Source organism: Cenococcum geophilum (genome assembly GCF_001692895.1).
Source record: "Cenococcum geophilum 1.58 unplaced genomic scaffold K441scaffold_107, whole genome shotgun sequence".
Taxonomy (NCBI): domain Eukaryota; kingdom Fungi; phylum Ascomycota; class Dothideomycetes; order Gloniales; family Gloniaceae; genus Cenococcum; species Cenococcum geophilum.
The window spans coordinates 1-17463 of record NW_027137665.1 but is presented as its reverse complement, the minus strand read 5'-3'; the positions used below and the strand labels follow the sequence as shown (position 1 = coordinate 17463).

At 41.1% G+C, this 17463-nt stretch overlaps 2 protein-coding genes across 2 annotated transcripts; both read right to left on the bottom strand.

Annotated features, from left to right (window-relative positions):
- Positions 1-14606: 14606 nt before the first annotated feature.
- Positions 14607-15335, bottom strand: K441DRAFT_671672 (uncharacterized protein). The gene is made up of 4 exons (XM_067650452.1): positions 15204-15335; positions 15013-15120; positions 14926-14973; positions 14607-14835 (listed from the first exon to the last, which is right to left on the bottom strand). Exons 2-4 carry the CDS (start codon positions 15085-15087, stop codon positions 14731-14733), a joined length of 228 nt encoding a protein of 75 aa, XP_067496356.1. The 5' UTR covers positions 15088-15120; positions 15204-15335; the 3' UTR covers positions 14607-14730.
- Positions 15336-15618: 283 nt separating this feature from the next.
- On the bottom strand, positions 15619-15795 carry K441DRAFT_597361 (uncharacterized protein; the record flags this gene model as incomplete). Its single annotated transcript, XM_067645057.1, is given in 2 exon segments — positions 15619-15677; positions 15690-15795. Coding segments are annotated over 2 exon segments (165 nt in total), but the record flags the coding sequence as incomplete, so codon positions are not given.
- Positions 15796-17463: the final 1668 nt, after the last annotated feature.

The window sequence follows — 17463 nt, the reverse complement described above, 5'->3', positions numbered from 1 at the left end:
GTCATTAGCATCATTCGCACCTATATAGATCTAGTAAGGGAAGACGGGTATCTGGATAGGGCCTACGGAGTCCATACGTCCACCTTTGGGCGAGCCCGCGCCGTCTACCATAACGTCTACCATATCCGCGCCGCCTGCTTAGCCGTCTACAATATCCGTACTGCCCGCTCAGCCGCCGTCTACAATATCCGCACCGTCCGCTTAGCCGTCTATAATATCCGCACTATCCGCTTAGCTGTCTACAATATCCGCACCGCCCGCTCAGCCGTCTACTATATCCATATCGCCCCTACTAGCGCAGGCACAAGCTAATACTTAACTATCTCTCCCATTTATTCTTAACCTATAGGCGCCGCTAAGGAAATATAAAATGCTTCGAGGCGGTAATTCGGTTTTCCAGCTCTAGACTAAGTGGACTTTAGGGCTAGCGGGTAGGCCGTCAATTAAAGCTCTTAATCGCTGCTAGGGGGCACGCTAGCGGGTCAACGGCAAGGCTATATTCTATAGCCGTCGCCGTAGGATTATTAAGGATATAAGACGGCGCGTAGAAGACGGTACGGCAAGAGACAAGAGACAGGCTATTAACCAGCTAGAACAGCTACAAGGCCGGCATTCTTTAGATTGGCTTTATAAGAATATTTAGGGCAGGGGAGGCTCCCTCTTAAGTAGTAGATAATACCTATTTTACTATAGTAACCGAGACGCCTTAATATAGGACTATACTAGTGACCGAGACGTCTTAATATAGGACTGCACTGCAGTAACTGAGACGCCTTAATATATAACTGCACTGCAGTAACCAAGACGCCTTAATGCAGAACTGCACTACAGTAACCAAAACGCCTCAATATACGACTGCACTGCATTAACTAAGACGCCTTAATGTAGGACTATACTATAGTAACCGAGACGTCTTAATATAGGACTATATTATAGCAACTAAGACGCCTTAATGTAGGAATAGAGCCCGTTTAGGTGTTGTAAATTTAGAGCAACATTACGCGACCGTCCAGAAGTACCAATCTAACACAAATTATGTACCTTTTCGCCCAAAATCGCGTGCGAAAGTACTCGGGGGCGGTCGCTGCGCGACCTCGTGCGGGGTTCGGGCGCGTTATCAGCAGGGGTGGCCCTAACCTCGTATTAACCTGGGTCGTAACCGCGCCAAATCAGCCCCCCCGATATGTGATAGGTAATATTTCTACTACTACTACTATAAGACGTATTTATATCTATTATAGCCTTAGCGTATAGTAGTAGCCTTATTAACCTTATTATTACTAGCTATAAAGTCCTCTCCTATCCCTTATAACGTTAAAATAGGTTATTAGGTTATTAATAAGAACTAGCTAATTAGATTAGCTAAATTTAGTACCCGTACTTAGAAATATAGTATTATTCCTATATAGACTACTTATTTTAAAGACCTTAATATTATAAGGGATAGTATTATTAATATTTATTATATAATCCTATAGTACCTATACCCTATTTATAAGGGTAGTTAAATCTACTAGCTAAGCTTACTACGTGGGTAGAGTAAAGAGTCATCAGGATTTTTTTTTTGTGGCAGGTTGTTGCGGTTTGCCGCAAATTGCCGCAAACTGTACGATCGCGGCGGTTGTATATGGTCGTTAGGCGATTCGTACAAACCGCGCAATTTCGCAACAAGTTTATAGCGTCTCACTAGCAAATCGTAGTAAAATGCCTTAACTACCAAACCCAATGCTAGCATATTTGCTACACTACAATTATATAAGCGCGGCAAACTGTATAAACTGTACGAACTGTAACAAACTGTACAAACTGTACAAACTGTACGAACTGTATAAACTGTGTAAACTATACGAACTATAACAAATTGTAACTATATAAAATTATTATTATATTATATAGTAACTAAATTATCACATATTTCCATAGATTGCTATAATATACTTTTAAATATATTTATATTATAACTATATAAAATATAAAGCTATCTACCTACCTGCCTGCCTACCCTACCTACCTACCTACCTACCTACCTATCTGTCTGTCTGTCTGTCTGTCTATACCTACCTATCTATACCTACCTATCTATACCTACCTGTCTATGCCCTACCTGTCTGTGCCTACCTATCTCTATGCCTACCTGTCTATGCCTACCTGTCTGTGCCTACCTACCGTGTCTATACCTACTGCCTATGCCTACCTGTCTATAATCACCTTGATTCAGACGATCAATCGATCGAATCGTTTATAGTGGTTCGCTGGCTGGTCGTTCGAACGGTTGTCGTGTGGCTCTGGCGACGGTCATCTGGCTTGGCTCCGGCCGTCTGGCGATAACGCGGTCGTCTAGCTCTGACTGGTCATCTGCGTGGCGACGGTCGTCTAGCTGTGCGACGGTCATCTGGCTCTGGCTCCGGCCGTCTGGCTCTGGCGACGGTCGTCTAGCTCTGGCGACGGTCATCTGGCTCTGGCGACGGTCATCTGGCTCTGGCGATGGCCGTCTGGCGATGGCGACGGTCGTCTAGCTCTGGCGACGGTCGTCTGGCGATGGCGACGGTCGTCTGGCGATGACGACGGTCGTCTAGCTCTGACCGGTCATCTGGCGATGCGACGGTCGTCTAGCTCTGACGACCGGTCGTCTAGCTCTGACGACGGGTCGTCTAGCTGTGGCGACGGTCCATCTGGCTCTGGCTCCGGCCGTCTGGCTCTGGCGACGGTCGGTCTAGCTCTGGCGACGGTCGTCTGGCTCTGGCGACCGGTCGTCTGGCGATGACGACGGTCCGTCTAGCCTAGACGACGGTCATCTGGCTCTGGCGACGGACGGTCGTCTAGCTCTGACGACGGTCGTCTGGCCTCGACGACGGTCGTCTAGCTCTGGAGACGGTCATCTGGCTCTGACGGACGGTCGTCTAGCTCTAGAGACGGTCATCTGGCTCTGGCTCCGGCTGTCTGGCTCTGGCGACGGTCGTCTGGCTCTGGCGGACGGTCGTCTGCTCTGGCGACGGTCGTCTGGCTCTGGCGACGGTCGTCTGGCTCTGGCGACGGTCGTCTGGCGATGGCGACGGTCGTCTGGGCGATGGCGACGGTCCGTCTGGCGATGGTGACGGTCGTCTGGCGATGACGACGGTCGTCTAGCTCTGACGACGGTCGTCTGGCGATGGCGACGGTCGTCCGCCGGCCGTCGTTCCGGTGTCTCCTTAGGTAGGGAGATGTAAGGAAGGAAGTGTAAAAAATGAGGTGGCTACCTAGGTGGATATAGGGGGTATACTTGGCAGAGGCATGTGTAGAGGCTATCGGGAATATAGCGGGGACCCGATAGTAATATGTCGCACGCACACATAAAGGCTTTGTGTACAGCTTCGTGTAGAGCCTCCGTACGTAGAGCTTCGCGCAGAGCCTCGTGCAAGGCCTCGTGCAGAGCCTCTATATGTAGAGCTTCGTGTAGAGCTTCGTAGAGCTTTGTACAGAGCTTTGTGTAGAGCTTCGTGCAGAGCCTCGTACAGAGCCTCTATATGCAGAGCTTTGTATAGAGCCTCGTGTAGACCTCGTGCAAAGCTTCGTGCAGAGCTTCGTGCAGAGTTTATGTAGAGCTTCGTGCAGAGCTTCGTAACAGAGCTTCGTGTAGAGCCTCGTGCAGAGCCTCTGTACGCAGAGCTTTATGTAGAGCCTTGTGTAGAGCCTCGTGCAAAGCTTCGTGTAAAGCTTCGCGCAGAGCTTCGTGTAGAGCTTCGTGTAGAGCTTCGTGCAGAGCTTCGCGTAGAGCCTCGTGCAGAGCCTCTGTACGCAGAGCTTCGTGTAGAGCCTTGTGTAGAGCCTCGTGCAAAGCTTCGTGTAGAGCTTTGTGTAGAGCTTCGTGTAGAGCTTTATGCAGAGCTTCGTGTAGAGCTTTATGCAGAGCTTCGTGTAGAGCTTTATGCAGGGCTTCGTGTAGAGCCTCGTGCAGAGCCTCTGTACGCAGAGCTTTGTGTAGAGCCTTATATAGAGCCTCGTGCAAAGCTTCGTGTAGAGCTTCGTGTAGAGCTTCGTATAGAGCTTCGTGTAGAGCTTTATATAGAGCTTCGTGCAGACCTTTATATAGAGCCTCGTGCAGAGCCTTTGTACGCAGAGCTTCATGTAGAGCCCCGTGCAGAGCTTCGTGCAGAGCTTTTGTGGTATTTTTGTTGCAGCTGAAAATTAGGGTTTAGCAATTTGCGGCGATTTGCACGAGTAGCCTGTGTGTTTGTAGTAAATCGCTGCAAATCGCCGCAAATTGCCAAAATTGCGACTTACGCAGGTTTTGCAGACCCCGATTTTCGCTTGCGACAACGTGCCCAAAAAAAAATTTCCTGACGGTAGTAAAGGGGGAGGTAAATAGGTAGCTACTTATTAATAAACTCTAAGCCTCCCTCCTTATTCTATAGTATAATCTAGTAAATACCTTATATAGCTTATATAGAGGTAGGAATACAAGTAGTAACCTTACTTATAGTAGGATAATTATATACTAGAAGGGAACTCAATCTACCCCTCGCTACGCGAGGGGCGTCTCGCGGCTCGACTCAGGTGGCCTTTCGCTATTTCAACTTAGGTGGCCTTTACGTGATAATCGCGTATAGATTTATATAATTGATCACGTGATATATATTAACAATAGCTATTTATATCGTCGTCGTCGTCGTCGTCTTCTTCTTTAAGCAATAGTACTAGCACTACCACCGCTGCTGCTGCCGCTCCTGCTTCTGCTCCTGCTGCTGCTGCCACTGCTGCTACTACCGCGACCACCGCCGCCACCATGTCCGCGCCTGGCCGCCGCTTCTCGTCCGTGCCGCCGCCGTCTTAGGGCGGGCAGCCTGCGCGTGGGACTCTTATAACGAAAGCAAAACTTCTGGATATATAATATTGTCCGTTTCTGTTTAATTTAGGGGAAGCAGTACTGAAATACCATTTACGGTAGTAACCCGAGACAGTGCAATATAGAGCTAACCGTGTGTAAAAACTGGCATCCGTAAATTAACGCCTACAAAGGTAAAAGACTAATACTGTAACTTATTTACGGTTATCGCAAAAAATAAACGGATAGGAAACTGCCGTCGACTGATAATAAACGGCAGCTCGCCTTCCGTAGAAGATAGTATAATCCGCGGGATAACCTATAGCTAGTTAGCGAAGGTACCGCTAAGAATACGGGCTTTAAGATAGCGGCGGCCTATCCGGGTAAGAACTATACGGGTACTGTTATAGAGGCCCTCTTTAGGATATAGGTTCCGTAAAAGGATTATTAGAGCGCTAACCTTAAGGCAGAGCCGTGCGGGAGGAAGGTATATAGGGTTAAAGCTCTGCAAAAGCTCTAGGGGGGGAGTATTTTTAGTATTTAGATCGTCCTGTTCTATAGTATCCGTAAAGTAGAAAACGGACTTAGGGCTATTAAGAGAGTGGAGAATAGTATCATTAATAGCAGCAATAGTGTCGTTACGGATAGTTAAGATAGCACGGCTGTAGAATATATGGAGATTAGTATGCGCCTGCCGTAAAAGATTAGGAGGGTAAACAAAGTTAATAAAAGGCTATAGACCGGTAAACTGGGCGATACCGGCAGGTAACTGGATACGGCCAGTAAGAGTAGGGTCGTAAGAAAGACTGTGGACCCAGGTAGTAAAGCGCTGATTTAGCTCGCCGTCTAAAACGCGTATATTCTAGCGTAGCGATAGAATACGGAGGGAAGGCCATAAGAAGGACTGCCGTAAGCAGGCCGCAACAATATTAGCACGGGTCCCCCGTTTTACAACAGGGAGGATCTAAGTAAAATTACCACCTAAAATAACGGGAACGCCGCTAAAAGGAGCCTAGGTATTAGAACGGACGTCTATAAGTATACGGTGCACGGCTTCGAAGTAGTAATAGTGCTGTATTAGCACTTCGTCCCAAATTATAAGGGCAGTAGAGCGCAGTAACTGCGCTAGCTGGGAGTCTTTAGGCACGTTGCATACGGATTCCTTATATAGATTGATAGGAATGCGAAAACGGGAGTGGGCAGTTTAGCCGCTAGGTAGTAAAAGGGCAGCTATACCGGAAGAGGTAATGTAGAGAACAATGCGGCCGCGGGAGCGGTAGTAGTAGCAGATACAGCGATAAAGAAAGGTTTTACTGGTGCCTGTGGGGCCCTATAGGAAAAAATAGGTAGTCTGTGGGTCTGTATCTATAGCGGTAGTAACTGCAGTAAAGCAGGCGGCCTAGTTAGAATTTAGCTGGGAACGCAGCTCCGTAAAAAGGCGGCCTTCCTTAGTAGTGCTGTAATTAAGCTCTACGGTAATAAGCGGGTTACTATCTATAAGGTCCTAGCGGTGCTACAGTAGAGGCAGAAAGTAATCTATAAGAGTTTTGCTATAGTCCGCAAGCACCCACTGGATAAGATATAGGCCGTAATCTAGATATACATTATTAATGCTGCCTAGAAGATTAGGCCGACGCTCTAAAACGTAAGGGAGATTATCGCAGAGAGACGGCTTAAATTTCGCCCAAAGGGTAGGAGGGTCGCTTACGGGGCCGTAGACTAAAGAAGTTATAAAAAGAGACCGCAGCTAGGCGCCGGTAGCGAATACGGATACTTCTTATAGGCAGTTAACCCACTCTTAGTCGTTATTAAGGAGCCCTAAAGCCACATAAGCGGCTTAAAAGGTCGGGTAAATAGTGCCGGCGACAGTACGGAGGTGCTTAAAAGAGGTAGCGCTAGAAACGACGGTAAGTAGTAGCCGTAAATAATACCATTCGCCAGTAACGGGGCTACAGTAATATATACGGCCGATAACGGTATCCTTTCGGCGGACGCGGCGCTGCCACTAGCGTGTTTTTGCCACAAAGGTATACCTATAAGGGAAGTCCTAGTAAAGCGTAGTACGACCGTCTGTATTTTCGGAGTTATACTAAAACTAAGCGGTTAAAGTTGAATGGGCTATTTTAAGGCGCTATTGTAGGTCCTCTATGGACTCGTCTGGCTGAAAATAAATAGGCTGCTAGCCGGGAAGGTGTACGGTAAGGTATATTATGGGGGGGTACTTCTTATAAACAGGAAACTCAAATAGCCGCTAGACGGCCTCCGTAGGGCCGATATATCTGCCGTAAAGGTACTTGCTAATTTCGTCATTATCGTCTAAGAGCTATACGGTTATGCGGTCGTCCCCCTTATAGATATACTTATTAATATACTTTATAGCCTATATAGAGCCGTAGGCCTCGACATTAATATAGGCCCTATACTTTGCGCTAAGATACGGATTATACGGTACCATATAGCGGTTGTTAAGGTCTATAGTAGCACCGTTACTGCCTGGTATACGGACAGGCCACGACCGTAAATTATTGCGGCGCCAATACTAAGGGTACCTATTATCATGCACGACCGTTACAGGGTAGAACGGCTTTAGAAACCGCTTTAAGCAGGTTAGCGGATGCCCTAGAGCACTAGCAACCATATAGGGGGCGTTTGGATTAGCAGCACCGCAGGGCCTATAGACTATTATGGTCCGTATAATGTCCGTAAGGCGTCCAGTAGGGTCATCTTAGGGCCGCGGGAGCTCTGCGGATATATAGCGGTTAATAACTACTAGATCTATAAACGAATTACGGTCCTCCGGATATAAAAAGAGAAGAAGGTAGAGATGCGGCAGGCCCTATTTTTGATATTTAATAGTCTAAACATAGCTAAGGAATCTACTAAAAATCTGCTTTTTCTTAAGGTTGGTAAGAAGGTGGGCAACCTTTATACGGAAAACACGGGCAACTAAATTAGGACGGTTAGTAGCAGTTTAGAAAGGTAAAAGCTTGCGTGTAACTTTATCCTACCGCGGATTGGCTATAAAAGTAATAAATAGGCTTGGACGGCCGTAACGGCGGACTATAGCTATAGCATCTTGGTAGCACTGGCTAATAAAGCGGGCGCTACCTAGGTAGTTTAAAGGAAGGATAACGCGGCGGCCGATAGAATTAGCGTTAACATCTCCGTAGGAAATAGCATCTGTAATACTGTTATATAGATCCGCGCGGAGGTTAAACTAATAGGAACGGATCTAGTTAAGCTTGTTTTGGTTGCATAGGGCCTAGGCGTTAACTATATACTACTAAAATAGCTGGCAAAAGGCAAATGGTACTAGTTTAGAGTTGTTATGGATATAAAGGTAAAACCGAAAATAAGCTCGCTGGGGAAGCCGGTTATACTAGCGGGTACGGGAATTACTACGGAGCCGTATACCCTAGTGCTAGCCACGGTCGCTATAAGGGAAGAGCAGTATATAGTGTAGCGGCATATAAGCGGCGTGAGTTAGGCTAATACGGTGGTAACGTAGGGGCTTGCCGGGCGGCCTATGGTCAGCAAGAACAATATTGCGGCAGCTAGAATTTTTATACTTATTAGGAATAACGATAGCAACCTTATTAGCTGTAGGTAGATTTTTACGGCGCCGATCTACCCCCGCTTTAAAAATTAGCTTTATCTATAGGTTAAGAATAATCCGCGACGGAGTAGATGTGGTTTACGCCTAAAGCCGTTCTATAGTAGTCTGGTATAATGTAATAAAAGGACTGCTAATCTTATATAGCATATTAGTAAGACACCATAAAACGTCCGCATTAAGCTGCGGATTAGTCTATAGACGGATATTGGTAGCGTAGGTGGGGTTATAAAAGTAAAACTAAGCATATTAAGGTGTAGCTCCGGAGGGAACTTCTATAGGCCTAGCAAGGTGGTATAGTTCGCTATAAATCTAGAAATAATTAATACCGGCTAAAGTAGCGCTGCGGTTAGTAGTGGTGTAGTTAACGGAGGTAAAAGCTAAAGCTGCGTTATATAAACGGAGCTGGTCTTAAAATATACGGGCGAAGCGTTCCTAGGACTATAGCAGGGTCCGTAAATACTGCGGCGGGGGTATAAACAAAGGTAGAATAACATCGCCTTGCTTATAGCAGCTCTTAAAGTAAGACTCTTTAGCCCGCGTAGAACCAATCCGTTTATCTATCCAGTGTAAAGCTTGGCAGTAATTATAGGCCGTATTTATAGGCCCGATATCTAACTAGTCCGCAATAGGGCGGACCGTAGTAATAGCGGCTATACTTATAGGCCTAATATCTAACTGGTCCGTAATAGGGCGGACCGTAGTAGACCGTAGCTGGATTAATGCGGGCGGTCGCGGCTGGATCGATACGGGGGGTATAAGGAGGCGGGAAGTAGAGGGAGAAGTAGCGGCGGTAGCAGCGGTAGCAGCAGTAGCAGTAGCGGAAGCAGCAGCGGAAGCAGCAGCGGAAGCAGCAGCGGCGGTTACAGTTTGGTTTATAGGCTGCGGAGGGTCCGTTAAAGGTCGTTGGGACCATTAGTTTCTTTTCTCCTATATATATATAGTTAGAAAAGTAGTAACTAATAAAAGAGTTAAAAAAAGGTTTAACCTTGTAAGATTTATAGTTCTTATACGCAGCTCCAAGACGGTTCGTTGCAAAGTCAGTAAAAGAGCGGTATTAGTTACAGCTAGTGCAAAATATACAATCGGAAGGCATTTAGGCGGTAGGTAGAGAGTAGTAACTAGGGTAGTAAATATAGAAGAGAGTAGTAATAAGAGTAGTAATAAGAGTAGTAAGAAGAGCAGTAATTAGGGGTAGGAAAGAGGGTTTGAATTTGATGGGGTAGCACGTGCTTAATTAGGTGACTAGGTTTTTTTTACAACCAATTAAAAAGCGCCAAGCCCCTTCGAACAGTATATATAAGATGTAGGGGTTAGTACTTATAGTTTCTATTATTCTAAATACGCTATATATTTATCTATAAATACTATATAAAAGGATTACTATTATATAGAACCTCCTAAATCGTCCTAAGAGTTGCTATATTTAGATTTTTAAATACTTAGCTATAGCGCTTAAGTTACTTATNCTCTCTATTAAATATATATAGTTACACGAATAAGGCATTATGGCTAGTATAAAGATATAAGGATCTAATCTAGTAGTATAGCTACCTATAGGCTTAAACGGTATAAATACTTTAAAGCTACTATATAAGCCGCTTATTAATTATAGTACTAAGAGATTAGAATATAAAGGAATTATTATAGTAGTAGATAGATTTATAGAATTCTTTTAATCTAGGCGTCCGCTATATATATATATATATATATTTACGCCTTTTAATTCCACTAGTAGCCGCTAGAGATTATATAAGTAGTTTACCTACGCGGGAACGTATATAGTACTATTAATATAGTAAGAGAAGTAGTAATTCTTTTTATAGATTTAATTTTTCTCTCCTCTAGCTACTATAGGGCCTTATAGTAATTATACTTATATATAGCCCGCTCTATAATAAACTAATAATTAATACCCTATAATAGAGGATCCCTTATAATATTTAGGCCTAGCTTATATAGTAGTAGTAACTCTTTAATTAACGTCTAATACGGATCCTACTGGCCCACGCAGACTACTCCGTCATAGGGGGAAAACTTATAATTTATATGAAGAAAACCCTGCAGTTAGGGGAAGGAAAAACCCTATAAGCCACCTTAGTGGGATAAAAAACCCCAAATTGCTATATTTGCACGTAGTGCGGCCCTATAGGCCTACAGCTACGTCCTCCTCCTTAGATGTTTTAAACTCCTTAGGAACCACTGCTTCCTTCTCTAGCTTATCCTAGCTAGGGTTTACTACGTCCTAGCTAGGCCTTGCTAATTAATTGCTATACTTATTGTTTCCCATATCTTAGCCATCCCCTATATGCTATCTTTTGTCTAACTATTACTATATACGCCATGCCTCCCCCCCCCCTAGGGCCTATCGAAGGCGTAAGGGGGATTTATCTATAAACTACCACTATACTAAAAGGCGAGCGGGACGTGTGTATATATACCTGGGTATCTTTTATGCTTAGGCCCTAGTTACTAGGCCCTCGCCAAGGGTTACTACTCCTTAAGAGGAGACAGGAAAACCGTACGGTATTGTCTAGGCTGCTAGGTAGTATTTAATAGTTAATGGTAAGTAACCGCATGCTCCGCGGGCGATCGCCCTAGGGGCTAGGAGGGGCCGTATATTTGCTTATTTTTGTCTATTTGCGTTCGCTCGTACGTTAATATAAGAGGTTGTTGATGCTTTCTGTTGGGGGTTAAGGGATACTATCGAATACTGTATATCCATGTTGGATCGTACAGGTGCCTTAATAGGAGGATAGTGTAGTAACTGTTATCGTAAGGGGTACCAACGGTGGTGGTTTTTAAGATCTTACCATCCTATGTGAAAACCTTTCACCACCGCCTATAATACTCGCAACTACCTCCACCACGTCGTATCGCACGCTGTGCGACGTCTCTGCGTTGGCTCTGAGTCTGAACTTCGAAGACTTAGGTTTGTAGCCGTCACCACGTACAGGTGCAGAGTCCGTTTTCGACGACCGGCCTAGCTTATATATCTAACCTATATAAAATAGGGTGTAATAAAAGCCTATATTTAGTATGGAATATAAACTAGGGTAGGTATTAGCAGTATTTAGGAATAGTAGCTATCTTTATATAGGAGAAAATTCTTCTTACTCTATCTATAGCCTACTAGTACATCTTTACTAGGAGTAGGGCGTAGCTAAAATCTACTAGGGTAGAGGAGGAGTAGGAGTAAAAGAAGGAAAAGAAGAAGAAGAAGAAATAAGAGGATTATAAGAACTAGTAGAAATAGGGCGTAGCTCTATTTATTAACCGGTATACGCCTATATCTACTATAAGTTAGTATATATATATATAAAAGAATAAAGGAGAGTAAGAGACTTTTACTAAGCGGCAAAGTAGAAAGACCTAGTTGTAAATATATCTTCCTCCTCTACTAGGGTTACTCTATTAGCTATTATATAGGCTATTATAGAGGCTATAGCTACCTTAAACGCGTACGTTTAGCTATTATTATAAAATATCTTTATCTTTTTAAATTATAAGGTATACTTATAATAGAATTTCTATAAAGATTTTATAGGGGTTTATACTTTATATAGAGCACTATATATAAACTTTCTTAACCCCTAAACTTTATTACTACTCCTTTTTATAAAACTTAATAGCTCCTATATAGCTATAGAGTATATAATTTTACTACTCCTCTACAATAATGCGTTACTTAAGGCTATAAAGTAGATATATAGTAGGTAGGGAGAGTCTTTTATAATTCTATAAAGCGATTTTTATAATATTAATAAGGGTAAAAATATTAGAGTTAGCAGTTATTAGTTAAAGTTTTAGTTTAACTTATATTATAAATAAATAAAAAAGGACATTTAAGACTAGTAGAAAATCTACAGGAATCCCTAGAATGGGATTTAGTAGATATATACTATATAGATGGCTCTAAAGATGGCAAATTAAATGTAGCAGCCGTATATAAAATAGGGGAGAGAAATAGGATTAAATACGCAACAAATTGGAATCTAGGGCCTTATATGGAAATCATAGACGTAGAACTTTATGCAGTCTATAGGGCCCTAGAATATCTAAAACAATAAAGACTAGAAGAGAAACAAGTCTATATCTTTATAGATAGCCAAGTAGCTATTAAAAGATTATAGCTTAATTCTCTTACAGGGGGACAAGAACTAGTCTTTAAAATTACGTAAAGCTGCTCCTATCTAGCTAGCAAGGGTATCTTTATTAACTTCTATTGGGTTCCTAGCTACCTAGAAATCTATAGAAATAAAATAGTAGATAAGCTAGCAAAAAAGGGCCTTTCTAGAAAAAAAGTACGATCTTCTTATATATCTCTAGCCTATATAGGGAGAGCAGCAAGAGAAAAGATACTAGGACAGTGGAAAAATAACTGGCAATAAAAAAAATAAAGGAAAATACTATACTAGGATCTCTAGAGGAAACTACTCCTTTTCTCTTAAAGCCCCTAAGGATAAATATCCTAAAAGGCTCCAATTAGCCTTCTTTCAACTAAAACTAGGAAAAGGCTTCTTTATGTCCTTTTTTAGGACAATTGGAATAGATAAAGAAGGCAAATACTTTAAGGACTGTAGCGCTATATAGACTCCTAAGCACCTATTACTAGAATGTAGACTATACTGGGAAGAAAGAAAAGAAATACAAAAACAACTAAGCTCTTCTCTCTCCCTAGAGAAGCTCTTTTGTATAGAGAAAGGAAGAAAGGCGCTTTTTCTATTTTTAAGTAGGACGAAAATAGCTACTAGAAAGTGGCTAATGGAAGTAGGACCTTTAGAAGGAGGTAACTCCTACTAGACTCCTAGTAAATAGATAGTAGTGAGTAAAAGGACAGAAATAAACTATAAAAAGTGTAGGGGCAGGCGTTAGAACTCTTTTACCGTTTTCTTTACTATTTTTCCACTGTTGTAAAACTACCTAATAGTTGTCGTAGCCTAGTATTTTACTAGGAAACGGTAAACCTCTAGTTTAGAGGTTTATAAACTACTAGGACATAGCTACTAGTATATATTAAGCTGCCTAGAAAGGATTTATATATATAGAACTATAGCGCCATAGCCTAGAGGCTACATGCGTAGTGTTATACGTAGTATAATACAATGGATATAAAAAAAATATATAAAAAAAATATAAAGAATATTAAAATATACCTAGGTAAACTATATAAGGACTTTAGTACCCTTTAAGAAAGTACTCCCTAAGAGCTTTATAGTAGGAAGGATATATTAATAAAGAATATAGAAAAAGTANAAGAAAATAGCGCTATANTAANGCNTAGGCTAGTATATAAAGGTAAAGAATATATATAAGAGGTTAATAAGGATAAGAATAAGAAAGAGAAAGAAAGTAAAGTATAAAGGAATATTAAAAAACTAACTACTATAATATAGTAATAGATAGACTAATACTAAAGAAATATATATAAAGTATAGGTAAAAAGAAAGTAAGTTATAGAATAATAATACTATAGAGTAAAATTACTTATTATTATTATGATAAGATATTTAATTACGCTATTATAGCTTCTATTAGTGTCTATATAGCGGGTTTATATAGGTATATATATATATATATATAAAAGAGAAACTATACTACTATCTAGAGCTAGGTAAAACCTTTCCTTCTACTATTATATAGCCTATATAGCCTCTCTTCTAATTAGTAACTATTAAGTATAAGTAGTTATCTCCTTAAGGCGCTATAGAAAAGCTATCTTAATATATACTCCTAAGTCCGTCTAGTAGGGTATATAGCTATAGCCTAGGTTCCATTCCTAGCTACTTTAGTTATTTAAGTAGGGTATAGGCTAGCGGCCCGCAAGGCTAGTTATATAGAAGGTTAGTAGTAAAGAGGTAGGTATAGAATAGATAGAATTATAGGGATTTAACATATACTACGTATACTACCGTCTATTTTATTATCTATAGCTTTATCTATATATAACGGCGCTAAGGCGCATTACTTACTAACTTCTACTAAATTTTACTATATCCTATAAATACTATAGGCCTAATAGAGCTACTACTTTTCCTTTTTACTCTTTTACTTTCTAGAATTAAGCTTCTCTATAGCCCCCCCTCTTAAAATACTTTTTAACCTCCTCTCTTTACCCTAGCTAGCTTCCTAGCTAGTAAGAGGTAACGTAGCTTACCCCCAAGCGAGACAACCCCCCTAACGAGACATTTGCACCTAAATACAATTATATTAATAATTAAACCAACAACGCCTATATTTAAAAACTAAATAGCCCAAATTAAAGCAACTACGCTTCTTATTATAGAAGAAAACGGCTTAGAAGTTTCCGGGTACGTTATGGGCGTAATATTACACCTAGCGTTGGCCAATTAGATAGCTTACCACTGCACTCTTCTAAGGCTCCTTTCCAGATCAGCTTATTACCAAAATCCTCCACAGGCTAAGGATTATACTAAAAGACGTATATAAAGGTTGCCTAGTCTTAATTATATTTGCTAGGGTTTAATATAGATCTAGTATATAAAGCAACGTTAAGTTCTAGTAGAGACGTCCCTTCCTTATACTCCTTTTGAGCTAGCTTTTAGGCGGCAAGCTCTTGTTTTTCTAGGTCCTCTACCTTTAATCTATCGACGTCTTCCTGGGTAAGGACTCTGCCCTTGCTTAGGAGTCTCCTACTACTTTTCTTATCCATTTTAAATGCTTAAAACTTCTTATTCTCTTCTCTCTGTATATATGCATCAATTGCAAAGCCTATAGCAGCTTTAAATAGCTTTTTAAGACGTTGTTAAATAGGGGATTCAAGCATACCGTCTAGTCGCTTGGTAGTTAATTCGGTAATCTAATCTCGTAGAGACTAAAGGTCCTCTACCGTTTTAGGTGTCCTTGGCGTTTAAGGACTTATACCTATAATTAATTGTAGGCTTACGGAGGGCTCTACATTTAGTAGAGTCTTTAAAACAGCCGTAGGATTATATGGTAGAAGATCTATAGCTTTCCAGGCGTTGCAAATCGTCTTATAGGTAAACGCCTTTATACGTGCCGTTAGGTAGAGCTTTATAAAATACTCTTTATTCACCCCTGTATGGCCATATCAACAGAAGTTATTTACTTCTTTGCTGTAGTAGTGTTAAAGAGGTCCAAAACAGCCTATATCTAGTAGCTGAAGCTTATACGTTAAATAAGGCGGGAGAGCTACTAGGACGATTTTGCGCGATAGCGCATACTAGATAAACTGCCAGGTAAGATGGCTTAAATAATTATCTATTAAAAGCATACGGTAGCCTTAAATATTACCCTCAGCGTCTTCTATAAGTTGTCTCGTGTATTTATTATAGTGTTTAATATAGTATAGGCCCAACGAGTCGTCCGTCCAGCTATTAGTTAAAGTCGCATAGGCATATCCGCGAAGGCGCTTATCGTGCTTAGTAATTTAATACCAAGTCTTCTAGTGTTGCTGCCCCTTCCAAATTAAGAACGGAGGTAGGTAAGAGCTATTAGTAGTAATTGTCTCTATAATAGAGACTAACTCTTAAGATCCCGGTTGTTAAATGGTCCGATTCTTTAACCTCTCCCTACTATTCTTGCCAGAGACGATTATTCAAGCCATTGCTGCTTAGCCTAGCATAACCCCTTTCTCGTTAAAGTTAGCTATAAATTTTAAGTGCTTAATTAAATATTTGTTTCGTACGCTTTAAAAGAACTTAAACCAATTATAGATAATAACTAGATTATTATTCCAGGCCCTCTAGCAATCTAATTGACGACTTATAATAGTATAGAGCCCGTGGCGTTGTATAAATTTCACCCCCTAGTATTTGCCTATTACCCTACCTTCTGCTAAGAATAAGCTCGCCATTATAGGAAGCATATTAACCTTTATCGTAAGGCCCTAGGACTAGCATTCGTATATCTATTTAATAATTTAATCCTCCTAATAAGGATACAGTAGCGTTTTATAAGCTAAGTGTTGAGGGAGACGCCTAGTAAGGCGATGCGTAACGGTAGAATGGGGTAATGCGCGAACGCTAGAGGCTTTACGAATTGATAGCTTAACGCCCAATTTAACGTCTTGTATAGCTTTTTGTATAGAGACTTCAGCTTTACGAGAACTTAATTAGGGGAGGGACATATTAATTTGTACAAGGAATTTCGGGTTTAGGTATAATTTAGTAGGGAAGAAGAAGAGCGCGTATAAACGCGTATGTCTCGCTTGGGGGGGTGTCTCGCTTAGGGGTGAGCCACGTTATAATAGGAGGTTTATCTATATAAACTAGTCCGCTACTACCTTAGTAGCCTTTAGCTTAGCNAGGAGCTCTCTATATAAGAATATTCTAGTATAGTAATATATNTTTNTCTAGCTAGCAATATACCNAAGGTAGAATACTGCTATATATATTATTAATTGTTAGTTATAGCCNTATAGGTAGGCTAGAGTTAGGTATTCTAGTACTTTTATATAGTAGAGGTATCTATTAAGCCCTATATACTTAGTTCTAAGTAGTATATTAATTATACTCTTTACCTTTATAAGCCTTATATAGTAAGTAAGTATACTTTAGTACTTTTTCTATTTCCTTTTCTACTACTTCTTAAATGCCTTCTACACCCTAGCCCTTTTACTCTTTATATACTATACTTTAGATAGGTCTACTAACTATATATCTATTTCTAAGATAGTAGCCACTATCCTCTTAAGCTTATCTTATCTAATAGGCTATATTAGTAGCTTTATTCTAGGCTAGAGCTAGTAGGCTATTATAGCTTATATAGTATTATACTCTCTTACTAGCTCCTCCTATATTCTCTTTATATAGTCTATAGCTAGCTTTTTAAGTATATTTAGAGTGGTAAAAACCCTATCTTATACTTATGCACTACTATTAGTATTAATTTATACGCCCCTATAATAGTATAGAGGTATAGGTTCTACGCTACGTCTAGCTAGTATAGCTTAGTTTTACTTATCTCCTTAGGCTTTATCTACTCTAGTAGTAAATACTAGGTACTATATCCGTGTAAGATTACTAGCTATACTATAGTAGAGTATACTATCCGCGCCTTTTAAAAG